The sequence below is a fragment of the Schistocerca piceifrons genome, chromosome 7 (assembly GCF_021461385.2).
Source record: "Schistocerca piceifrons isolate TAMUIC-IGC-003096 chromosome 7, iqSchPice1.1, whole genome shotgun sequence".
Lineage (NCBI taxonomy): Eukaryota > Metazoa > Arthropoda > Insecta > Orthoptera > Acrididae > Schistocerca > Schistocerca piceifrons.
Genome location: NC_060144.1, coordinates 302,122,036 through 302,149,201, shown reverse-complemented (window position 1 = coordinate 302,149,201; position 27,166 = coordinate 302,122,036). Strand labels below are relative to the sequence as shown.

The 27,166-nt window shown below is 42.7% G+C and overlaps 1 protein-coding gene across 1 annotated transcript in view; it reads right to left on the bottom strand.

The window, feature by feature from the left end:
* Positions 1-27,166, bottom strand: part of LOC124805149 (sorbitol dehydrogenase-like) — a 112,166-nt gene that overhangs the window by 13,567 nt on the left and 71,433 nt on the right. The window contains exons 5-7 of the mRNA XM_047265620.1: positions 10,646-10,830; positions 3,482-3,660; positions 3,282-3,400 (exon numbers count right to left, since the gene is read on the bottom strand). Of these exons, the coding sequence (XP_047121576.1) occupies positions 3,282-3,400; positions 3,482-3,660; positions 10,646-10,830 (483 nt within the window). The remainder of the gene's footprint in view (positions 1-3,281; positions 3,401-3,481; positions 3,661-10,645; positions 10,831-27,166) is intronic.

Here is a 27,166-nt window from a genome sequence, read left to right as displayed (position 1 = left end):
CTACATATGCACTATAAAAGCTCTCTTTTAAATGTTATAAGACAGAGATTTTATTTTATTTTACAATCCACGCTAATCACAGAACTGAACTAAATACGAGATGGCGGATACATTTGTCCGCATCGGTTGCTGATTCGATGGGCTAAAGAATGTGGTATGTATACAGATATGGCACACTTCTGGAGTTACTGCAAAAGATACTTCTTCGTAGTACAGATAATTTTATACGGTGTTATATTTAATTAATTAGGTTTGAAAGATGCTGGTAATGGTCAATAAAGAATTGTCTCTCTGTCAAGCAATTATTATTTCTGTCATTTCAAATTATGAGAGTTTTATGAACTTTCGCTGGTACAGTTGGTTCTTTAATTCTAGTTGATCATTTAATTCTAATATTTCTAATTCCTCAACAAATTCATCTGAAGTCCTTTTTCGGAAAAATGTAATACCTCTAAGTTTTCTTCGTTGCTTATCTCTGTGTTTCCGTGATGGACCAATCAGATAACGAGAGATGACTTATCTAAGTCATTGACCTTGAGAGCGCCCATGTGTTAACGGTATCGCACTTAAACACGTACCAGTTCGGCCATTGTAAAATTTGTGGCACACAGAACAATTTCATTTATAAGTGCCAGACCTGTGATGTACCTAATTTTTTGAATTTAAGTGGTGAACCATTTTGGCTTCATTTCGTTGTCTGTGGAAAAACTAATTTTGATATTTTTGGCACAGAGTAGTTTTCAGTCTGATCTGACACTTCAGTAATGAACAGCATGCAGACATGTAAAACTTGCAAAGAAGTTGATGCTACCGTCTGATGATGGGCTCAGGCCCGAAATTAGGAACGGTACAATAAAATAATATCTAGAAAACTTATGGCTCATCGCAGCATTTACTACAGTGAAATTTACGAAAACAGCTGCGGTGTTCTATAACTATAATGAATCAAATAATCTTGATATTAGGTCCTTTGGACAGTGAGCTCAGCTTGAGGATAGTGGTACGCAGTTTGTTTTCATCAGCACATACAGTTAACTGATGAACTAAAGGTTTCCACTTTCTCAAGGAGTCGTCAGTAAACTAACATGTGGAAAACCTCTGGAGAATGAATAAAGAACTTAAAAAGAAGCAATGGAGTTCATATATTCATATGGTAACTTTTATTTATTGCTTTTTTGTAGTTACACGCACTTTTATGATTTTACATGTTTCCTTCGTTTCTGTCTTTTTGTACCAAATTTCCAGCTTGGTTCTACAGGTACTTTTTGTTTTCAAATGTTGTCTTCTGATTACTAAATGAAAGGCTCAAAATGTCTACCATTAGCTCTAACGCAAGCTCATAAACGCTGCGTCATGGATTGTCTTACTCGCTCCAATATTTCAAGTGTCTGCTGTATCTGCTGAAATCCTTCTTGAACACATTGCCGAGGAATACCAACATTCGCAGTAATTCCTGAATACACTATGTCCCTTAAATTCCCGCAAAAATAAAAAATCCAGAGGACTGAAATCAAGAGATCGAGCAGACCAAGAAGTTGCTGCCCTATCACCTATCCGTTTAGAATCTGGAAAACACTGATTTAAAATTGTTTTTACTTGCAGAGTAAAATGAGGGGATGCCCGATTGTGTGTGAACCCCATGTTCTGACGCAACTTTAGTGTATGATGTTAGGAAGAACGCCGCCAACAGTTGGTAACAATATTTTTCATTAAAACACAACTAGTTTCGTGGCTTAAAGCCGCATCATCAGCTGCAACAACGTTAAAACGTCATCGCTCCTAGTCAAAATATATGCTATTCAGAGCCGGCTGCGGTGGCCGAGCGGTTCTAGGTGCGTCAGTCCGGAACCGCGCTGCTGCTACGTACGTAGGTTCGAATCCTACCTCGGGCATGGATGTGTGTGATGTCCTTAGGTTAGTTAGGTTTAAGTAGTTCTAAGTCTAGGGGACTGATGACCTCAGATGTTAAGTCCCTTAGTGCTTAGGGCCATTTGAACCATTTTTTTACTATTCAGACAATAGTACTGACGATATTCCCTAAATAATAAATTTTGACTAAGAGCGGTGGGTATGCTTATGACCTTTTAACGTTGTTGCACATGATGATGCAGCTTTAAGCCGCGACACCGGCTGTATTTTAATAAACAACAATTTTACCAGCTGTCAGCGTAGTTCTTCCTAACATCATGAGTTTCGACAGCTGCGGTTGTCCGGAATATAAAATAGTTTGTGGTAAGTTTAGTGGAACGTCTTCCAGTAAAACATTTAAATGTTCCGGTAAAAATTTACTGTATGATGGTCCAGCAAGTATTCCACGGCAAATGAAAAGTCTGATGAATCTTTCTCCAGTCATACCAGCCGATACATTAACGCCAAACTGTTGATGATGTCTTGTTTCCAAAGCAGGAAAACAAAAAAAAGCACATCTAAGAAAATATTATATATATAATATGAATTTTTTTTGTTTCTTTTTAAGTCTTCTATGCATTGCCCAGAGGTTTCAAACATATTAGTTAACATCTTGTGTAGAAAAAGTACGGGAGACGTATTACACCCTTGTCCAACTTCCAATTTACTTGGATTTCATCAAATAATTTTCACGCCGTTTTGATCACCTGCACTTATCTGTAGAATGGGGCTCCCGATGTACTGGGTGAATCACCTAAAACTTAACACGATATCTCCCAAACGACCTGCACTAGAATCCTACAACAAATACCACTGACATTCTAATTTACCCTACTTTTAGTTTGTTAATGTCAGTGGGCATTTAAAATAGAGTTTGTTTGCACAAAGATACACTTTCTAAGTATTACCACAATCTGTTTAGTGGTGAACAATACGAGCTCCTGATTACCAATCCATTCTGTGAAAACCGCTCTTCGGTAGCACTTTCGATTTCTGCAATATTTGCGGTGCACATTTTAAGTGACTCACTCCGTACATATAATTAACAGGATGCCTAAACGGTGCAACTGATAGTGTAAAAATTTATAAAAATGAATATTTCAAAGTCAGTTAACTCAAAAATTATAATGATGCAACTTTATTACAAAATTGTACCCGCGTTTCGTAAGTCGAATAAATTTCTTTGGTTGCTGCTTATTAGTCCAAGGTGCAGTACTTTTCACAAACAATCTCCTGGTAGTGAACCCGTTAAATGTTGCGTTGTCGGGTGTTTAGTTTCAATTATCGCCCCCGCTTTAGAACAAAGTAGACATTCCTAAAATGCTAATCTTAGACTGTGATACCGCGTCAGGGTGACGAAAGTGCATACGTACTCGTTGCAGTAGCGGAAGATGCCACGTAAGTCTATCTCGTAGAAGAGAGGCCTGAGTGGTATGCGGGCGTGCGTCTCCGCCAACCCCACGACCACCACTACGCCATTTTGACGCGTCGCCTGTCAACAGAGAAACACGCCACCGTTAGCAAACTCGTTTCCTTAAGGGCAACAAAAGAACTAGCAGTATGTCAGCCGTACCTGCAGTCCAAGAACCACAGTGGACTCCATGCCGCAGCAATCAATGCTGATGTCAGGAGCCACTCCCAAAATAGCTCGTATTTCGTTGGCCACCTGCTTCTCGTCTATACCCTTAGATACCCGCAATGTGTAGTCAGCACCAAACTTCTTAGATACTTCCAGGCGATGAGAATTTATATCTGAAAAATGAACACATAAGATTCGTAGGCATATTTATCGTATCCAGACCTTTCTCTCCCCACTGCAATGATGTCTGTCTCTAGAGGAAAGTTATCACATCTACGAGGGAACAGAAACTTCCTTTCGAAGCAAGAAAATTCGCAAAGACGTTTTCACTGTCGTTACTGTCCGATCCCGTTAGCTGAGTGGTCAGCGCGGCGGAATGCCATGCCAAGGGGCGCGGGTTCAATTCCCGGCTGCGGCAGATTTTCTCCGCTCAGGGACTGGGTGTTGTGTTGTCCTAATCATCATTTCATCCCCATCTCCGATGCGCAAGTCGCCCAATGTGGCGTCGAATGCAATAAGGACTTGCCCTCAGCAGCCGAACTTCGCCGAATGGGGGACTCCCGGCCCACAATGCCATACGCTCATTTCCACTGTCGTTACTGTTATATGAAACCCATTACCAAGTACTTAGGACAAGACTGCCTATATTCGACGTTTTTACTGTCGTTACTGTTACATAAATCCCATCACCAAGTACTTAAGGCAAGACTGCCTATATTTGTGCTACACTTCTACACTGAAGAGCCGAAGAAACTGGTACACCTACCTAATATCGCTTAGGGCCCCCGCCAGCATGCAGAAGTGCCGCAACACGACGTGGCATGGACTCGACTAATGCCTGAAGTAGTGCTGGTTCAAATGGCTCTGAGCGCTATGGGACGTAACATCTGAGGTTATCAGTCCCCTATAACGTAGAACTACTTAAACCTAACTAACTTAAGAACATCACACACATCCATGCCCGAGGCAGGATTCGAACCAACGACCGTAGCAGTCGCGCGGTTCCGGACTGAAGCGCCTAGAACCGCTCGGCCACCGAGGCCGGCTGAAGTAGTGCCGGCTGTCCATAAATCCGTAAAAGTACGAGGGGATGAAGATCCCTTCTGAACAGTACGTTGCAAGGCATCTCAGATATGCTCAATAATGTTCTTGTCTGGGGAGTTTGATGGCCAGAGGAAGTGTTTAAACTCAGAAGAGAGTTACTGGAGCCACTCTGTAACAATCCTGGACATATGGGGCGTCGTATTGTCCTGCTGGAACTGCCCAAGTTCGTCGGAATGCACAATGGACATGAATGGATGCAGGTTATCAAACAGGATGCTTACATACGTGTCACTGTCAGAGTCGTATCTACACGTATCGGAGGTCCCATATCACTCCAACAGCACACGCCTCACGCCTTACGAGTCATCCGCCAGCCTGAACAGTCCCCTACTCACATGCAGGGTCCGTGGATTCGTGGATTGCTGCATTGGATTTCTGATCATAGCACGGAGAGCTACTACAAGTCACTCTCATTACATCCTACTACCTAAATTAAAAAAGCTCCATGATCAGTTCCTGTGGACAGCCAGATGCCGACCGGCTGCAGTGTCAGCCTCTGCCAATGGCGTCATTTGGATGCTATATGGAGCGGTTGCCAGCTTTCAGAACCTAGGAGCCACTAATTGTCAGTCCAGTCTTGTACTTCTGCAGATGACTTCGCGGGGCTCAGTGCACCACCTCCAAAAAGGAAAATTCCCTGGCAGTACTGGCCATCGATAACGAGTTTATTACAATGCAATCAGACACGCTGACCGCTCAGCTACGGAGGCGTACCTTCAATACATGTTACTAAATTATCTACCCCAATAACTAACTACCAGTTTAAACTAATTACACAACCATCTATTCAACAACAATGCTTGAATTCCACACGTATTTCCTTCTTTCTTTCTCATCTTCTTTGCCTCAGTTTCTTCGCTGTTGTAATAACAGATTTAACACCACTCGGAACATCGCCTCGCAATTCTCAGTTGTCACTGAAGGTGGAGGGGAATGAAAACCGTTATGCAGGAGAGCGTGTTCCGTAACTTGAAGTTTTTCACTGGTTCAATTCCGGCTATCACCACTCTGTGTTTAGATTAATACTACAAGAAGTGATCAAAAAGTTTCCGTTCGAAGATCTCACAATCGGTATGACAATCAAGCAAAATCGCCATGACCATTGAGACAGTGATCCCAGTGACACACCGGGATGAAGATACCTGTTTGGTAATAAACGTGGTACGAAATCTAGAAAATCTGAAAATGGAAATTCTAAGCCTTAATCTAGATATAGTGAGCGTCAGACAGGAATTTCTAGTCAGACGAGTGTAGCATAATATCAACAGCAGCAGAAAATGATGTAACGTTAGTAGGATTCGTTATGAAATGGAAAGTAGGACAGAGAGCGAGTTACTATGAACAGTCCAGACAGTGTTTTTCTCATTAGAATCGACAGCAAACCAACTTCAACAACACTAGTTAAGTTATACATGTCGACGCCTCAAGCATAAGATGAAGAGATAGAGGAAGTACATTAGGATACTGAATGGGTAATTCAGTACGTAAAGGCAAAGGAAAGTCTAACAGTCACGAGGGACTGGAATGAGGTTGTAGGGGAAGGAGTGGAGTAGGAGGAGAGTGTGGGATGAGTAGTAGGAACGAGAGAGGACAAAGACTAATTGAGTTCTGAACTAAATGTAGAATATAATACTGAATGCTTTATTCAACAATCACAAGAGGATAAGATATACTTGGGAAGGCCGGAAGATACTGGAAGATTTCAATTAGATTACATCATGGTCAGGCCGAGATACCGAAATCAAATATTAGATTGTAAGGGGCAGATATAAAGTCAGATCACAATTTATTAGTGATGAAGAGGAGATTGAAGTTTAAGAGACTAGTCAGGAAGAATCAATACGCAAAGAAGTGGGATTCGGAAGTAAAAAGGAATGATGAGGTACGTTTGATGCTCTCTGAGACTATAGGTACTGCGATAATGAATAGCTCAGTAGGCAGTTCACCTGTAGAGGAATTGACATCACTAACAAGGGTACGTTACAGAAGTTGGAGAGGAAACGTAGGTACAAGGAAGGTTAACTGCGAAGAAATCATGGGTAACAGACGAAATCCTTCAAGAAGGAACCACATAAATATTCAGGGAAATTCTGGATTGAGGGCCTCTATAAGGGAGAGGACTTATCTGATGACGTAATAGAAGAAGAAACATCAGTCGATAGGGAAGAGATAGGGGATCCACTATTAGAATCAGAATTTAGAGGAGCTTTGGATGACTTAAATAAGGCAGAAAGGATAGATAATCTTCCATCAAAATTTCTAAAACCATTGGAAGAAGTGGCAAGAAGACGATTATTCACTTTTATGTGTTGAATGTATAAGACTGGCAACATATACGAGGGTTGAACTTAAATAGTGGAAACTATTTATTCACAACCTATACAAAAGAGTTACGTGTTTGCACCTGTTACTGTCCTTCAAAGTAGCCACCACCGTTGTGTAGAACCCGTTGCCAGCGATGTGAAAGGCGTAGTATACCTTTAGCAGAGCCTGTTCTGTTGATGGTGCGAATGGAGCGGTCTACTTGCCTGTCGAATCTCTGGAACAGTTCTGAAGCGAATGCCACGAAGTCGTTCCTTCATCTTCGGGATCAAATCAAAGTCACAAGGACTTAAGTCCGGGGAGTATGGTGGATGGTACAGTACTTCCCAGTCCCATCGACCGAACAGAGCAGCCACAGCTTGCGCTGTGTGCGCCCGCGCATTGTGCGAAATGATGGGTGGGTTGCGCAGAAAGTGTAGCCGCTTCTTTCGCAAAGCTGGTCACAGGTGATGTTCCAAAAACGAACAGCAATACTGTGCACTGACGGTGGCATTCGATTCAGAACTGTTCCAGAGATTCGACAGGCAGTAGACCGCTCCGTTCGCACCATCAACAGAACAGGCTCTGCTAACGGTATACTACGCCTACCACATCTCTGGCAACGGGTTCTACATAACGCTGGTGACTACTTTCAAGGATAGTAACAGGTGCAAACGCGTAACTGTTTAAATCGGTTGCGAATAAATAGTCGCCACTATTTTAAGTTCCAACTCTCGTAATCGGACTATCGGAGAAAACATCATCCACAATGTCCCCAAGATTGCAAGAGGTGACAAATGCGAAAATTACCACACACTCAGCTTAACAGTTCGTGGATCCAAGTTGCTGACAAGAATAATATACAGAAGAATGGAAAAGAAAACTGGGAATGTGTTAGATGGCGATCAGTTTGGCTTTAGGAAACGCAAAGGCAGCAGAGAGGCGGCTATGACGTTGCGGTTGGTAATGAAAGCGAGACTGAAGAAAACTCAAGACTTGTTTATGGGATTTGTCGACCAGGAAAAGGCGTTCGACCTTGCAAAATGGTGCAAGATGTTCGAAATACTGAGAAAAGTAGGAATAAACTATAGGAAAGACGGGTAATATAGAGTGTGTATAACAACCATAAGAAGAGGGAGAAATAAGGACAGAATACCAAGATCGAAGTGCTCGGATTAAAAAGGCTGTAAGAGTCAGATGCAGTCGTTCTACTGTTCAACATATACGTCGAAGAAGCAGTGACCAAAATAAAATAAAAGTTGATTAAAATTCAAGATGAAACAATATCAATGATAAGATTTGCTAATGGCATTACTATCCTCCGTGAAAGTAAGTACCGAATGGAATGAGCAGTCTAATGAGTACAGAATGTGGGTTAAGAGTACATCGAAGAAAGACGGAAGTATCCTATGTAGCAGAAATGAGAAGAGTGGATTGGTGATCACAAAGTAGAGGAAGTTAGGGAATTCTGCTACCTAGGCAGTAAAATAACCCATGACGGGCGGACGAAGCAGACTAGCTCTGCAAAAATGGGCATTTCTGGACAGGAGAAGTCTACTAACATCAAACATAAGTCTTAATTTGAGAAGAAATTTCTGAGAATCTACGTTTGGAGCACAGCATTGTATGGCAGTGAGACACAGACTGTGGGAAAACAGGAAAAGAAGAAAAGAGAAGGATATGAGAAGTATGAAAATTAAGTGGACTGATATGGAAAGGAATGAAGGTATTTTCCACTGAGTCGTAGAGGAAAGGAATATATGGAAAAAACTGACAAGAAGAAGGGACAGTATGGTAGCACATCTGTTAAGACTTAAGCGCTACTCTGAGATGAAAAGGTTGGCACAGAAGAGGAATTCGTGAAGGGGCCGAATCAAACCATTGGGAAGACTGACGATTCAAGATAAATAAATAATAAATAATAAATAAAAATTAAAAAAGCCGCCACCGTACTGTGCTGCGTGAAAAAGTCCGTAAGTGCCTACTGCACATCCTCGTTTGACAAAAATTGTCGCCTCCTTAAAGCCGATTATACCTTTTACAACGGACCGAAGGCGTAAAGTGGCTTGGGGTGAGATAAGGACTACAACGCGGATGCTGGAGTATCTCCCACTTGAGGTGACATAACTTTTGCTTTGCGATATGGTATCGACTTGCGTCTTGTGTCGAATCGCGTCCAGCACCCAACTTGGCGCACCATTCCACGACAGTGGCTTACGACAGACACGCTGCACCATAAACTTTCATTTTCCGATGGATGTCTATCGATGTTGGTCCTTTGGCATCCAAGAATAGAGCAACAGCAAGATGGTCCTGCTTGGATGCATTTGATAATAACGTAGCCATAGTTGACGTTTCCGCATGTACGGTACACAGGACGGAAAGATATGAATGCCACACTAATTTCTTGCCTACCTGTCGGCGCTTATATACCTGCATCAGAGTCGCGCTACGTTGCATATACACTGTATCACCGTCCTCAAACATAAAAATTTTGATCGTTCAGTATATTTATGATTGATGTCACGTTTAAGAGGAATCAACGCTAAATGTAGCGTCTCGACATTGAGCAGAAGAACTAGTTTCTCAAACTCTTTTTTCTTTATCAGCATAATTATGATGTAATATGGTCGACGGTATAATGACACCTCCCATTATCTTAGAAGAACAAAGACCAGGCGGCAAATATTTCCTTTCTTTTGGATTGAAACAGTCATCTGAACAATTAGACAACTAGACGATACAACTTGGTTGGCTGCGTGGTTTGAGGCGCCATGTCACGGATTACGCGGCCCCTCCCGCCGGAGGTTCGAGTCCTCCCTCGGGCATGGGAGTGTGTGTTGTTCTTAGCATAAGTTAGTTTAAGTAGTGTGTAAGTCTAAGGACCGATGTCCTCAGTAGTTTGATTCCTTAGGAATTCACACACATTAGAATATTTTTTGCAACTTAGTTGAACATCAGTTACATCGCTGGGTCGGAGCGGCCGGTGCCATAGCAGCAGATTCTGGTGCTGGCTTTTGTGCTGACATATTCACAAACGCCGCGCCGCCGATGTCCGGATCAGCAGGGGCACTGAGTATTCTTCAACGAAATAAAAGTCGATATCAAACTTGTCTGCGTATCTCTGCACATCCACGCTGTTCCATCCCTCTCTCCCAAACGATATATCACAGCCATCCTGGGGATTTACACCTCCTGTGGCTGGGGAGTCGTAAAAGCATTTTAAAATGATTTACTGGAGCGGTTTTGTAGTTCGTGGCAGCCCTCGTTTGTACACGACGCTCGTTTTGTGGATTCTGTGCGGAGGTAGTGTTGGCGTGTTTTGGAAGTTGGTAGTCAGTGGTCACCCAAGTGGTTTTTTCCGAGTGAAAAGTTTTGAAACACTTCACCAGTGTGTTCCATTAGACTGGCGTGGTACTGGCATACCTGTCTGCCCGATTTCAAGGCTGGTGGCACTGACGAGTGGGTGTACACCGACCTAGGAAAAGACTTCATAGCAGAGCGTGGAGCCTCCTAAACACTTTTATCCACATTTTTGAGTTTGAATATACTTCTTTCTTTGTCGCTGTTACAGTTTTCACATAGGTTAACGTAGTTTCGTTAGCACTTTTCTGATTCTTGGACCGACGAGACGATCATTTTCGTCAGTGGGCACACCTATAATCGTTGTAAGATCGATAGCTTCTCTACTCTAATCAACCAGTTGGAAATCCAGCAGCTGCTGGCACCTTGACAAGTCTACCTCGTTCTTACCTGTTATGAGTACCTTCGCCGCTCCCATTGCCTTGGCTGCTATGAGAGTGACAAGTCCAATGGGCCCTGCTCCCAGGATGAGGACCGTGGAGCCGAGTGTAACTCCAGCCCTGCGACAAGCGTGCACTCCCACCGACAGCGGCTCCAGCAGGGCGCCTTCCTCCAGAGACACGTGTTCTGGAAGCCTTCATAAAAACGCTCCATGACACACACTTGCTAAAAAAACACATGTGGTAGGTGGGGTCAGTTGGAACATATACAGGAATCTCAGAAATAATAGATTCTTCAAATGGGGCACCTGTCATCTCCCATCGTGTGAAAAATTCTTTTAGCATTAATAACAACTGTCTTAAACAAATCATCTGGAGAGAGTTACGTTGAATTTGATCAGATATAGACATGTAATTGTATTTTACCTGTTTAGGGGGCTAAAGTGCCTAATGCAAAAGAAAAGCATCCAGATGACATGGTCGGATGTCGATGCAACTTCTATCACATCCACACCCGTGGCGAGTTTGTAAGTGATAAGAGCTACAATTCTCCGTGACAGAGCGGCCACCAGAGTGCACTAGTGTCGTTTGTGACCACTGTGCCACATTGTGGGTCTCCATTTGGCCAGCTGGTCGAATCGTGCAATATCCAGATTTGTGAGGCATTCAGATGTAACAGCGGCCCAACGTTGAACTGCATGGGATCGTGAGGGCAGGCATAACCATTGTCAAGGTTCGAGTCGAACGACCACCAGGCACGTCCTAACACCTTACAGCTGTGCATGTCATCGGATAACAAATAGTGGGCCCACTACAACGTTTTGTGTCATGCCGTATAGTTAATGCTGAGGAAGGTAGAACAAGGGTACTGAAGTCCAATACGAGGTGTGATCAAAAAGTAATGGGAATTTATTTAATTTCGCGGGCTTTATACATCCGATTTTCAAATACTTTTTCTTGTTGGTACACATGTATGTTTCAGATGCATGTTTGCATTTTCAGCTGTTTTGAATACTTATTTTATTACTGACAGTCTAAAAGGTTATAAGTGTTTTCGAACGCTCGACGACCTTTTGCTTTCGAAAAAGACGGACCAAGAATTTGCATTAAATTTTGCTTGAATAGTGGAGTAAAGTGCAGCGTCCCAATCGAAATGTTGACTGTGGTTTTGGCGATTCTACTATGGGAAAGACAAGAGTTTTCGAGTTTTGTAACCGTTTCAAAAAGGATCGAGAAGACATTCAACACGACGACCACCCTGGGCGTCCTAGCACACAAATTATTGGAAGAAGTAAAGAAAATAATTCGTGTACATCGCGGAATCGCCATCCGAGAGGTTGTTGGTGATGTCAGCGTATCCTCTGGCTCATGGTAGGTAATTTCTTCGGATGTTTTGGGCGTGAAACGTGTAGCAGCAAAGTTTGTTCCAAAATTGCTGAATTTTGAACAAAAACGACGTTGCGAAGACATCATTCAGAAGTTGCTGAATGAAGTCAACAACGATCCAGAACTTCTAAACGAGTTCATAACAGGTGACAAAACATGGGTATGAGGGTATGACGTCCAAACCAAGGTCCAGTCGTACCAAATGGAAACTGAAGAGCAGAGACCGAAAAAAATTTTGGACGTTCGTCCACATGTGAATGTTCTTCTCATTGTTTTCTTCGGTTGCAACGGGATAATGCATCACGATTTCCTGCGTTATGGTCACACGGTCAATAACGAATACTAGCTAGAATTTCTGCGCCGTTTGCGTGGAACAAGCCGAAGAGAACGACCAGATCTGTTGCAAAACCGCTCATGGAAAATGCATTACGATAGTGCTCCCGCTCACATCTCAATGCTTGTTCGCGATTTTTTGGCAAAACAAAACCGTAATGTTGCTGCGGCCACCGTATTTGCCGAACGTGACCCACTCCGACTTCTTTATATTCCAGTGGCTGAAGAGAACTAAGACTTCGTTATGCCACCATTGATGAGAAAAAATAGAACTGCTGAAGTAGCTCAACACTTTAACGAAAAGTGAGTTCCAGAAGTGTTTCGAAGATTGGACAAAACGCTGGTCAAAGTGCATTTTATCTGAAGGGGATTACGTTGAAGAGGACAAAGCTGACGTTGATGAAATAATCTTTAGTAAAAACAAAAATTCCGTTACTTTTTGATGACACCTCGTATGTAGGCTGCCTTTAACACCACAATCGAACGGCTGCTTTGAAATGACGCCGCGATGGGAAAGCAAGGCCTGCTGATGAATTGCTTCGCACTGTGTCCACTGGTGAATCGACTTTCTACGATACACGAAATGGCTATTGACGGCAAGTGTGGCAGCGACCTGGCGAGCGGTGCCACTCAACCATTTCGCAGTACGTTCGATGTTGCACATCTTGAGCTTTGATCGTTCACTGTTTCTATTTTGCTTCTTTTTTTGCAGTGCAGTACACATTCTTCCTGTTTTCATGCATGATCTATGGTTAGTTTTTGATGGGCTTCTAACTGGCCTATTTTATGGCTGTATCTGAGGGGTGCGATGGGGAGTTTCTCTTCTAAACGGTTCATTCTTGAACCTTCTGAGTTCCCCTGGTGACGAAATTAGTCTTTACTTTAGTGTTATCTTGTTCAGTTACGTGGTCCACGGATTACACTCATGATAAATTTTATGACGTGGAACAATGGTTCAAATGGCTCTGAGCACTATACGACTTAACTTCTGAGGTCATCAGTCGCCTAGAACTTAGAACTAATTAAACCTAACTAACCTAAGGACATCACACACATCCATGCCCGAGGCGGGGATTCGAACCTGCGACCGTAGCAGTCGCGCGGTGTAACAATGGAAACGAATAAAATTTACGTATTCTTCTTGAAAAAATGTATTTAAAAAGCTACAAAATTGACATTTAGGAATTTGTAATCGACTACTTATTTCTGTCAAAAGAAATTTTTGTGTTGTAGAAGTAGTTGTTAATGAGGAAACATTTTACTCTGCATTACGAAATACTCCCGTAGTCCATCACACATTTTTCAGTTGGTTAATTGCTACCGTTTGCTAATGTGTATGAGTATTTCACTCACTTTGGGCGAAAATTACAGTCAGAAGAGCAGGGCCTCTCGCTCTCAGAAAAGCGTGCGCGCCAAGAGAAGTGCAGAGAGCGTGCTTGCACGGTGAATCGGTCAAACTCGGCTTAATTCGCCTCTACTCGGCTTGGATGGTGCAGCCGCCGTGGTGTGCTGCCGACGGCGTCGATAGACGGCTTATTGAACACTGAAATAAATAAGCGCAGGACGGTTACTAGAATTGTGGAATAAACTGCTCCGAAAAAACATTTCCGAAAGTCTGTTTAAACTGGAATGAGAACTTTACTATTTTTTGTTAATTGTGACGATAAATCCAAGTGTCTAACCTCATCACAGTAGTTACGCGAGTACGAAAGTCACCTGTTAAAAGACACTACATCAATCTGCATTCAGAAAAGTATAGGGGATGCCAGAGAGAAAGACAGAAAGACTTAAGGAGGTTGCCAACTCTTGCAGAAGAGAACTTTGCATCCATATATGAGGTTTGTACTAGTACTTTAGCTTGTTTATTTTGCTTAAAGGTACAACGAAACGAACTGAAGTTTGTTTACATTCCTCTCACATGTGTATTCTCTTTTGTTTTCGCTTGTATTATTCCCAACACAATCTTTTTATTCTAACTTAGGCAGAAGCAGACGAAGGGTGCTGCGAAAGGACTCTTAGAGCTAGTCATAAAGTTGTTCTACTCTTAGCAAGAGATGGGAAGCCGTTTATGGAAAGATCATTAATAAAGAATGTTTTGTTGGACATAGTAGAGACAATGAATCCCACATTAGCTTCCACATACAGCAGATTATCCCTTCCCAATATGACAATATCTTGTCGAATCAGCGACATTGCCGGGAATTTGCACGAACAGGTGGCAGCCAACATTGAAAACCTCCTAGCTCCTCCATCGCACTTGATGAGTTCACGGATATTAGCGACACACTCAGTTAGCCATTTGTTTGTGTGACGTAGAAGGCGACCTACATGTAACGGAAGTGCTCCTCGATATGATTTCGATGAAGGACACCGCTACGGGGACGGATATTTTACAAGTGATCGAAATGGCAGCTAAAGGAATAGGACTCACTTGGGTAAAGCTGTTATCTTCAACCATAGACGGCCGGCAGCAGTATGTGGCATAGTAAAAGGATTTATTGCCGTACGGTGGCAAAAGCTTAACATGCCTACTTTACCTTCCGTTCATTGTTTTGCACACTTTGTGCAAAAGTTATCGGTCTTGAAGACGCAATGAATGTGATGATGCGTATCGTGAACTACATTCTTTCTCACGGGCTCATTCATAGTCAACTCAAAGACTTTTTTAGTTCATTCGAGGAGAAGTATCCAGATATCCCCTGCCATGCTGAGATATGCCGGCTGAGCAAAGGAAAAGAGATTTCCTGAGTTTTCGGACAATTTTGGAGGGCAAAGGATGTCCAGAGGCACTTTCGCATGACCCTGAATGGACAGCTGATTTAGGATTTTTAGCAGACATTATAGCTCTCCTAAATGATTTAAGTCAGAAACCCCAAAAAGAAAATAGTCCCATCAAGGCTATGGTTGGGAAAATAAACGCTTTACAAAGTAAACTTCAGCTCCTCAAAAACAACTTTTCAGAGAAAAGTCCGCTACACTTTCGTGAGTTATGCAAGCGACATATAAATTTTACCTTTAATAATCCATCCGGGCTTTTGAAAGCGCTTTATTCGAAACGCTATTATGGTTTTGTTTGACAGCTTCTGTACGGGAAGGCGCGCTGTGAAAAATCATTGCAAATGAGCTTAACGACCGATTCCAGATAGTGTACCGGTATATCATCAACAGAAAAATAAAATCGATTTAGTTAAATTTACAAGTGTTACATTACATTAAAAACCATAGTCCATTGTACCTGTTTCTTAAAACGTAACACCTTTTAGTTCTTCAAAGCAACTTTATTAACATTTGGTTCTCTTTTTGTTAGAAGAAATTACTACATTGCAGCCAATACTTGAAGCGTTTGTAAAGATCTTGTCGATAGCAATTGAAAGTGCGCCTTCCGGTTTACATTTCGAACTAATCGATTTGCAAACCGATGATCACCGGAAGGAGTTATTTTACAGTACCAAAGGTCTGCTCGAATTTTACCAGAATTTGTGGAAGGAAGAATTTCCTAAGCTGCACAGAGAAGCAGCGAAGATTATTTCTGTGTTTGATTCCACACACGTATGTGAAAGTTTTTCTTCTGTTTGTCTTGTACTAAAACCAGATTGGGTGCAAGTACTTCTGATCGTAATTTTAAAAATGCTCTAAAAATTGCTGTCAGTCGATCCCTTGTTCCAGATCTTAGCAGAATATTTGCGAATAAAAGAATGAGGCCGGCCGTTGTGGTTGAGTGGTTCTAGGTGCTTCAGTCCGGAACCGCGCTGCTGCTACGGTCGCAGGTTCGAATCCAGCTCCGGGCATGGATGTGTGGTGTCCTTAGGTTAGTTAGGTGTGGTGTCCTTAGGTTAGTTAGGTTTAAGTAGTTCTAAGTCTAGGTGACTGATGACCTCAGAACCATTTGAACCATTTTAAAAGAATGAGAAAATGAAATAGATAATTTGCTGTTGAAACCAAATTGAAATTATTATGATTATTAATATTATTTAAATCTGCTTTGTTCCACTAATCTTGTCCCACCAGACTAAACTCTCCGCCTACTGCACATAAACATTTGGCAGTGACGAAGGAAATAGAGGTGAAGATCTAGAAAAGGTCGAGATAGGCGGAACGACCGAGACAAGCGTAATGGAAAGAGAGAGAGAGATAGCGTTATTGTGACAAGTCGAGGAATGGGGCTTTGCATCGTCGTCAAAATAGTGAAGAGGCGTTCTGCACATTGCACTGTGCGTTGCGCTGGTGCAAACACCCTGAGAGGACCTGCAATAGAGAGAAGTGAAAAAAAATTTTTCTACTAATGTCATCATCATCATCATCTCAGCCTTTCCCCGCGTCATGTGAGGTCGGCGTTGTTTTGCTGGATCCTTCTCCTCCATAAATGCCTATCCAGTGCTTCTTCTCTGAGCCGTCCTTTCTCCCCTAGGTCCCCTGCTACCTTGTCCTTCCATCTCAGTTTCGGTCTTCCTCTTCTCCTTGATCCTTCGATTTCTAGGTCTTCAGTTCTTCTCCCCGCGTAGTACTCCACTCGTCTCTGCACATATCCATACCACTTTCTTGAACCTTTCGCAGATTCCAATAAATTGCAATAAATTGCTAACTGCGAATTTCATCAGTGGGTATGTCGCCCCCCTCTCCGCTCAGGGACTGGGTGTTGTGTTGTGCTAATCATCATCATTTCATCCCCATGGACGCGCAGATCGCCGAAGTGGCGTCAAATCGAAAGACTTGCACCGGGCGAACGGTCTACCCGACGGGAGGCCCTAGTCACACGACATTTACATTATCAGTGAGTAAATGTAGGAAAATCTACTTTTTTATGCTGTCTAAGTGAGCAGTTCGCTCAAAATGCTATCCTAAGGATCATCACTAATAGTGGAAATACGCAATTATTCTTACAATATACGTGTAGGCTGGCAAGTGGCCATGTTAGGTTTCTACAGCCTAATATCATTTAAAATTTAGAGAGCTTTATACAATTTAAATGAATAAAATAATTCGTGATAAGACAGAACCAAGTATGATTTACCTTAGTGTAATTTTTACACAAATTAGATCAGTGCAATGGACTGCGTGTGATGATGCTTCTTCTGGTGAGTAGATGACGGAAATTGTTGGGCATGATGATCAGCTAATCGTAAATATGATAGAGGTGCGAGTGCAGGATGAGGGTTTATGAACAAGTGGGCGGGAAAGAGAGTCCCCTGCAGGTGAATGGAAGATGCAGGGTGGGGTATGCACTATGGCTGATCGTGAAAAAAAGTGTAGTGTGTCAGTGCGGAAGTTACAGGTCAGAAGCAAATGTCTGCAAATGCACAGGTTTGTAAACCGGACAGGGCATCGAACACCATACGTGTTTACTTGAGTAATTTAAAACTTCTCCGTAAAAAAAGATTGTAATTTTATAAATGCACGGGAGAGAAGAGCAGATTTCAGAATATACCAACTTCTGAGAAAATTGCAACTCCAGAAAGATTGATCCGAATAAACTCAAACTTGGAGATTGTGTAAAGCACTGTACCAACAATAACTGATTTGACTGCAGGCGAATGTCACACGTGTTGCCTCGCATGTGGATGGAAAGGTCAGTATAATGCTAAACTCAGTCAATGAAGAGCTATCAGATAAAGTGGAAACCTGGAAACTACTGTCAGCACAGCTTCCCAACAAGAGTGGGCTCGGTGTCAACGAGTGAGTTTGGATGAGGCAGCACGGGTGGCTTTCCAGGAAATGGGTTTGTCTACACATCACGTTTACGTGCAACACTACTAAGAGCAGACAAATATAAAACTTCCGGAAACTGATTTTGCTGCAATCTTCATAAATTATTCTGGTATCGATTTTGCTAGGACGATCAAATATCGGTTTTCCGAACATCGGTTGCTTAAAGTGGTGTCTGCGAATCATGTGTTCCGATATAGCCAGCACGTAGTGTGGTTATGGGTAATATTTTTAGTAAAGGAAGGATACCGTTTCGTAACGGACGTCAACGAATTCTTGATGAACAGATAGTCCAAACCAACTGATCTGTGCAAAATTGCTTAATTACGCCTGTTGTGGTGTAGTGATATATAATCACTCATGTAGAAGCAGTATTGATGGCCTTTCAATACGCCGAGCAGAGATGTTGCTAGATACAGCTAGTTCCCACGCTTTGTGTACACCTATGGCTTGTTTTTTGCGAGTACGTATCAAGTCGCTAGATCATACTCCAACATGTTGATTTTATCTTAGACTGTCAGATAGTAATAGAGTTGATAAATTTAAGTTGATTGCGGAGGCATACAAATTTACATAAAACTCGAAACATTCAGTTATGAATTAAGAGAAACTTTTTAATACACTGACACGACATTGCAAACGTAAACGTAGGCTTCCGCGGCCGTTGTCACTGTCTATAAAATTCTTCTGGGTTTGATGCCGCATTGTCATCTGCAAAATTCCATCGCTTCAGCGACTGTTTCAAGGCGTCTTCAGTGTGCATTACTAACTGCTGAATGAGCACTAGTTTGGACACTTATATACTATGGAGGAGTGCTGTCATTGGATGTGAGGGTGAGAAGTAAGGGTATTAGAAGTTCATTTTATTGGTCTTTGCATTGCGTGTTGTCATTGGCGGAAATGTGCGTTTTCCATTGGAGTTTCCTTTACTGCTTGCCATTGGTGGAAATCGGCGAACAGGAGACTGAGCGGCGACTACAGCGAAGCGTTTTTTACTAACTGCCTAGTATCGAATAGCCTCTCTAATCTTCCTGCTCAAACTAAACGGCTGTTTCGCCAGTACGCGGACCTCTCGAAATTCGATCTTCATTCTGTACTGTTCCTGATGTTCTGGCACCGCTGATTTGTTGTATTGTTTGAGGCAGATATATCTCTTGCGTTCAGTTAACCTTGTGCTTATTGGACACCCAGTCTCACCTACATACACCAGTCCACATTCGCACCAGATTTCATAAACTCCGGTGGCATGAAACTTGTCAATTGTATCTTTCATCGAGCCCAGAATGTCTTTTATTTTGTTGTTGCTACGAAAAATCTGCTTAATGCCCGTTTCCGCCAATGACAACACGCAATACAAAGACCAATAAAATGAACTAATACCCTTCCTGTTCACCCTCACATCCAATTACAGCACTCCTCCATAGTATATAAGTATCCAAACTAGTGCTCATTCAGCAGTTAGCAATACACCCTGAGGAAGGCGCCTTGCAGCAGTCGCCGAAACGTCGGAATTTTACAGATGACAGTGCGGCCTCAAACCGAGAAGAATTTGATTAATACTACATTGATTATTTATCACTGAAGTTATCTAGCTAAAGACTTTATTGTAAAATAGTCATAAAACAGCTTTTAACAACAAAAGTTCGTTTTTCGCCATCATAAATATAAGGAGCGATCAAAATGTTTTCGTTCGAAGACCGTAGAGTCCGGAACTGGTATGCCAATCAGACAAAATCGTCGTGAGCAATAAGGGAATCACCTTATCGAAGTATGACGTTGAAGATGGCCTTTTGGTAAACACTGTGTCCTGTTGCGTGAAGAAGTGTCAACCCTTCAAGGTTCTTTTCAGGGGCCGAAGCCGTGATAATCGCACGGGGGGGGGGGGGGGGGTTGATCAGGACTATAGGACGGTGCTCGAGAGTCTCACATTTTAGTTGGCGTAACTTCTGCGTTACGACATTTATGATACGGGATCGAGCGGAGTCTTGTGTCGAATTGCGACCAGCGCGAAATTAAGCGCACCATTCCACAACGTTGGTTTTCGACAAAGTGCCCCATACACGTTCTTCAGTCACCGATCGATTTGAGATGTTTTGGTATAAATGCATAATACAGTCATTTAACGGACTTTTCTGATTTAGGTAGTGAGCGAGTACCTAATGTTTAGAATAAATTTTCAGCTGATTAATGGTCAAAAGAATGCTGCTTCGAGTCATACCCAATGCAGTTAACTTTTTACATTTTTTCTTGACTGACAATGAGTTACGTCGTTTGTAGCAGGGTTGAGGAGCATACGAGGTAAGTGAGCAAGAGAAAAATTTGCACGGAGAAAAGAAAATGTAGATGATGTGAGAAAATGTATGATCTGATCATTCCTGGAACGCTGTTGCACATGAACGTTTTGGAGCATTCGGAATGCTGCAAAACTTCCTAACAACTGCAGACAGATTCCTACTCCTGCGCTAAGAACTGCCGAATAATTTGTCACCAGTCATTGAATGCGTGTGAGAGTTTTGTCACTAAAAGCGAGACTAGGAACAGCAATTCACAAAAATTAGTCTGCTAAGCAGTGTAAAGAATTGTTGCCAAGCTGTTAAATTTTCCTAATTTCGTAATAATATCAACATTTATGTATCATCTCAAAAATATACATAAAATACGCCACTCGTCAGTTAAATAAAAGAAATGAATAACTTATAACTTTTTGGCCTGTCGTTTACTTTGAATGGCGCCTAGTCCTCAATATGCAATATCCATTGTTTTTGTCGCTTGTTTATCGAAAATTGTGGGTGCTATGCATCTTTGCAAGTGTCAGTATGTGGCGGTCTCTTTTGAGACAGTAACAGTAATGTATTTGAACGCTAGTCTGCCAGTCACGATGCGAGGCTGTAGTTTATGCTGCTTGTGGTCATGCGGCTCTTAGTTCACGTGGCAGGCACTCTATTCCTACTTCCTACTTCTGACTGATTTTTCGTTTGGCGGGGCAGCTGCGCTGACTTGGAACACGTCATATTCAAGCATTTATTTTGACCTTTAGTCTAGTGCAAAAGATGGGACCTTTTGAGCAGGCCACTCTTATCTAACATGGTGAGAATGCATCATTTAGCCTCGTTTTCTAAGGTTGTCGGCAGCTTACAGCGTTCTGCAGTGTCCCTGCTGTCACTTTCACTTCTGCAACTTGGTGCTCTCTGCCATACCAGTAGGCCGTTCTTGTGTACGGTTTACGTGCTGTTACGGCACCTTCCATTTCTGTCAGAATGAAGTTATGATGCGGTTATTCTGCTGTGGTCACACTCTGTGGCAATGCCTCAGTTGTGTTCGTCGCTAGTGCCAAGTTGGCTTCACTTCCTGGTTACATTCTAATTATCATACTGTGCTGGGGGAAAAAACTTCTAAAATTTTACAATGACGCAGAATTCCTTTATGTAATGCAATAGTACTTTCATAGAAGAGTTCACTAATACACTTCTACCTCCTATATATCTCTTGCGAAAAGGCTATGAAAGTGATATTAGAGAGATTCGAGCTCGGACAGACGCTTACTAAGAACCGTTTCTCCTGTGAACCACTCGCTACTGGAACAGGAGAGGGGGCAAGTACCCTCCGCCACACACCTTAATGTGGTTTGCAGAGTACATATATAGATGTAGGTTCCTTATATTTGTAGACTGCAGCACTCGCGCTGTAAAAGACTACGAGTTTGCCTTGCATTAACATAACAAGCTTCAGCAGCGCACCATGTGCAAGACTTCATATGCAGAAGCAATTCCCAGAGATTGGTGATAAGCCAATGTATTCTAGAATGGATGGTGTGCCCAGGATTCAGGGTGTTATCGTAACTAGCTGTGCCGAGGTAAACTGCTCTATCTTACTCTTCGTCTTGCTGTGCGTGAACAAGCAAGGTCGGGCAGCGCGAGCAGAGAACCTTAATTTTCAAACGTTCGAAGTAACTGGGAGAAAAGGAAAATCGGAGAGGTTAGCGATCAGTGTGAATTACCGCCTAGAATTTCCCACAATCTGCAACTGTAGTACTTTCTCAATAACAAAGGAACGCTGCCTGATTCTAATGGCAACGGGTATAAAGATAACGAAAAGCAGTGCAAAGATCGCTGGATAATGGCTTCAGAAGAAATATTTTTCTATCTAATAGACAGATCGCTCCCTTCACATAAATATGTGTGTGTAACCTACGTCGTGTCCGGACTAGGTGTATACACAAACAAATTCTTATAATGAAAGAATTCGACATTTTATGTTGTTGGGTAAATGTGCAATCTATAGAGACACGCTGCAAGAAGCTATCCTCACCATTTCATGAACAGCGCTGAGTCGCAAGCGCATGCACGTCAGTGACGGAGCACGCCTATCTCGACATGTTGGCGAACTTTGCAGTTCCACATTCGCCTCCCCGAGTCACTTTCCAGCAGGATGGTGTTCCACCCCACTATCATGGGAATGTTACCACACTCCTTCATGAGATGTTCTCTGAGCTTTGATTCCGAAAGGAGAGGGGGGGGGGGGGGAGGGAGGGGGAGGAAGGAGATGTTCCATTGTCCGGCCCCTTCGGTCTCCCCAACTGACTCTGCTAGATCTCAGTGCATGGGTGTTTATCAAGGACATTGTGTACAGAACAAGAGTTAGAGGCCTGGTAGATTTGGGACAACGGATCTACGCGGCAGTAGAGGCCGTAACACCGTTCATGCTTACGAACATGTGGCGAGATGTGGAACACTGTTCCGATATCTGTCTAATAAGGAACGGTGCCCACATTGAATTGTACCAACACTCATAAAACTAATGGAGCTCCTGTGAGTAATACTGGACCAGTAAAGTTATAATCCTTAAGAGGCAGTGTCCGCCCCTGGTAGCTGAGTGGTTGCTGGCACGGTAGCTCAGTGTGTTCGGTCAGAGAGCTGGTTGGTCTCTGTAATAAAAAACTGAGTGGAAGGATCAACAAAACGAATTTTAACGGATGTCATGTGACGTCCTAAACGACCAAACACAACGATCAACAACAACAAAAAAATAATGGTCAGAGTGACGGAATGTCAATCCTAAAGGCCTGAGTTCGATTCCCGGCTGGGTCGGAGATTTTCTCCGCTCAGGGACTGGGTGTTGTGTTGTCCTAATCATCATCATTTCATCCCCATCGACGAGCAAGTCACCGGTGGCGTCAAATCGAAAGACTTGCACCCAGCGAACGGTCTACCCGACGGGAGGCCCTAGTCACATGACATTTACATTTTTTAATAGGCAGTGAAATATATATAAATGTTTTTGTATGCCTCCGGCCCGGAAAGCCCGTATAAAGAAAAGCAGTGTATTGGAGACGTAAATTTACGTTGCAGTCAGAGTGTAGTATTCTGCTAACATTTAGAACATAATTCCACCTGAATCCTGTTTACGGTTATGGGATCCTCGAATCCCTTGAAATACGTAAGACTCAGTACGGAGGTTCAGTAACTTTGACCGTGCCACGAAGTTTCATTTCAAGGCCATGGTGAAGATTTAGAGACACAGGAAACGTTCATCATGGCCAGTGGAAGGCCGATAAAGACTCACCACTATACATAGACATGACAATTGTCGTTAACTGGACGAGGAATTCCGGATATATCTACAAGATAATTATTTGCAGAGCTCTTCTGAGAAAGTTAATATGCGTGCGCTTTCTCAGTGGAACTAACCAGCAACATAAAAGCAAAAAAGGAAGGTTAACGTTTAACATTCCGTTGATGACTACGTAATTAGAGACGTAGTTCGGGTTTGGGGAGCAATAGGGAAGGAAAGCGGTTGTGTCCTTTTCAGGGGAGCAGTTTTGGAATTTAAGTAATTTAGGGAAACCAGAAGAAATCTAAATCAGAATGTCCTACTTAATTTAAGTAATTTAGGGAAACTATAGGAAACTTAAATCAGGATGTCTCACTTTCTGCATACAGTGCTCAGTTGCTCCCAAATGATTCACAGATGACCTCTTAATTTGACTGATATAATAGCTTATACTGTCATTTCTAACGCAGGCTAACCGAGAGACCAGTCTAGTGTTTTACGACGTCTACAGCTACATGACTCATCTGCAGTTCGCACTTAAGTATTTGGCAGAGGGTACATAGAACAGGTTTCAGATTATCTGTCTTCTGTTACACTTCCTGACAGCTCGAGTGAAAAATGCACACCTAAATATTCCTTCTCTGATTCATCTTTTTATTATTACGATAATCATTCCTCCTTACGTAGGTGGCAGTCAACAACATATTTTCACATTCGGAGAATAAAATTAGTGACTGAATTTTTGTTGAGACTTCACCGCAATGAAATACGCCGTTGTTCTGATGATACTGACACCAATTCGCTTACAGCTCCGTGACCCTCTCTCCATCTACAGAGGGGTCCAAAAAATGTATCCACTCTTTAAAAGTCCTTAACTTGAAAACTAATTGACGGAGTTGTCTCATTTTTAGTAATAGTGTAAATTAAAGTCCAACTTAAAGGTATCACTGTAGGTGTTCGAAATGGTCACCATTAATATCCACACACAAGCGATCCCGCCGAACTGCAGCACGAACTACTGACTGCAACGTGTTCAGTTGGATATTTGCACATGAATGCACGATGGACTCTCGAAGTTCATCCAATATGCGTGGCATTTGTCGATAAACGACGTCCTTTAGTGTTCCCCACGGGTAAAAGTCCAGAGGAATTGGGTCTGGGGAACGTGGTGGATACTCCACAGCACCTCTACGGCCTATCCATCTGGCCGCACGACGGGAATTTAGACTTTGAACGCAGAAGGGTAGCTGGAGCTAGGCGCGTGGGACATCATATTTCGAAAATCGTTACGTAATTCAATATTCCGAGATGCGTAGTGATCAGAGTGTGCCGAGAATACCTAATTTTAGGCATTACCTCTCACCACGGACAACGCAATGGCCGACGTCCTTCACTTAACGATCGAGAGCAGCGGCATTTACATAGAGTTGTCAGTGCAAACAGATAAGCAACACTGAGTGAGATAACTGCAGAAATCATTGTCAGACGTCCGACGAAAGTATATACTAGGACATTGCGGTGAAGTTCGGCCTTAATGGGCTTTGGCAGCAGATGACTGACGCGAGCGCCTTTGCTGACACCAGGACATCGCCTGCAGCGCCTCTCCTCTGCTCGTGACCTTATCGGTTGGTCCCTAGACGGTTGGAAAACTGTGTCCTGGTCAGGTGAGTTTCGGTTTCATTTGGTAAGATTTGGTAGTAGGGTTCGAATGTCGCGCCTAAATTGTCTATGAGGCCCTGTGCCAGCTAGTGGTGACTCCATAATGGTGTGGGCTGTGTTATCATGGAACGAACTGGATCCTCTGGTCCAACTGAACCGATCACTACCTTGAAATGGTTCAAATGGCTCTGTATACTACGGGACTTAACATCTGAGGCCATCAGTCCCCTAGACTTAGAAACTACTTAAACCTAAGTAACCTAAGGACATCACACATATCCATGCCCGAGGCAGGACTCAAACCTGCGACCGGAGCAGTCGCGCGGTTCCGGACTGATGCACCTAGAACCGCACGTCCACTGCCGCCGGCAAATTGTTACGTTCGGCTACTTGGAGACCTCCTACAGCCATTCATGGGTTTCATGTCCCCAATCATCGATGTCATGTCACCTGGTCACAGTTGTTCGCGACTGGTTTCAAAAACCTTGAGGGCAATCCGAGCAAATGATTTGGCCACCCAGATTGCCCGACGTGAATCGTATCGAACATTAACGGGATGCAGTCGAAAGGTCAGTTCGTGCACAAAAGCCTGCAAGGGTAAGACTTTCACAATTATGGGCGGCTAAGGAGGCAGCATGGCTCATTATTTCTACAGGCGATTTCCAACAACTTGTTGATTCCATGCCACGACGTCGAGTTGCTGCGCTAGCCCGGGAAGAAGACGGTCCGACACGATATGAGAAGGTATCCCATGATTTTTGTTACCTCAGTGTAGATTTCTTGCACCTACTGCCAATAAAAAGCATTTTCTCTGTGATGGTTCCAATTTCTGTTGTTCGTAACTGTAATTTCTAGACATTTAGTTGACTCGATAATCTTTATATCACGAACCGAATTTTAACGGAATTTATTTTAGTTCTCAGGTGGAGGACATGGCATTTTTTTTTATTGTTAAGCGTCAGTTGCCTCTTTTCGCACCATCCAGATAAGTTGTCTAAATAATTTCGTAATGGATTTTAATCTTCAGATGACATTACTGGACGGTAAACTCGTTTGTGTAGATTTAACGTAATAGTTGGCCTACAACACGTCCTTAGGGAACCACACACATAATTTCGGTTTCACTAAATGACCTCCCGCCATTCATTGCTAACTGTGGCTGTTCTGTCAGGAAATCACGAATATTGTCGCACATCAAAGACAATATTCCATAGTCACGCGCATTGATTGGAAGTCCATTGCAGCTTGAGATCCGCTGTCGACAGCATCCATTAGTTCGTCCGAACTAAGAGCTAGTTGTACATCATAAGAGCGATACTTTCTGAATCCGTACTGATTAAAGGTCCATAGATCGCTTTCTTCGGGGTAATTCAAACAGTGTAAGTTTCAAAATTCTACTTCAAACTGACGTCTGTGATATGTGTTTACAATTCGGCGGATCGTTTCTGTTTGCTTTGTTGTGTGTTAGTGTGAGATGTGCATCACTGCATCACCTCGCTCCGTACCAGCGGGGTGTCCGAATCAAAATTCTACAGATTATTGATTCCTTATGAAATTTTCTCAGGTGTGCAAAGAAAAACGGTTCAGTAACGGAATTAACCTATTTCAGTAAGTAATTTTTGCTGTCACTATTTCGTTATACTTTAATATTTATAAGGTAAGTAATCAATGAACACGTAAAATTTCCAAACACAATTCCCACTTTTTTTTTACTTTAAGTGCAAATGCCTCACGAATGAACTGCTGTCTCACCGTACTGTAGACGTATTGTAGTTCGTAATTCTTAGCTTGCTTTGTCCTTTCCACACGATGCTGAACTGATTTCATTGGTGTTTTCTATGAATTGCGGTTGAGACGCTACAAATACTGCATCTTGCAACAGATTCTTCTCTGTGAATAC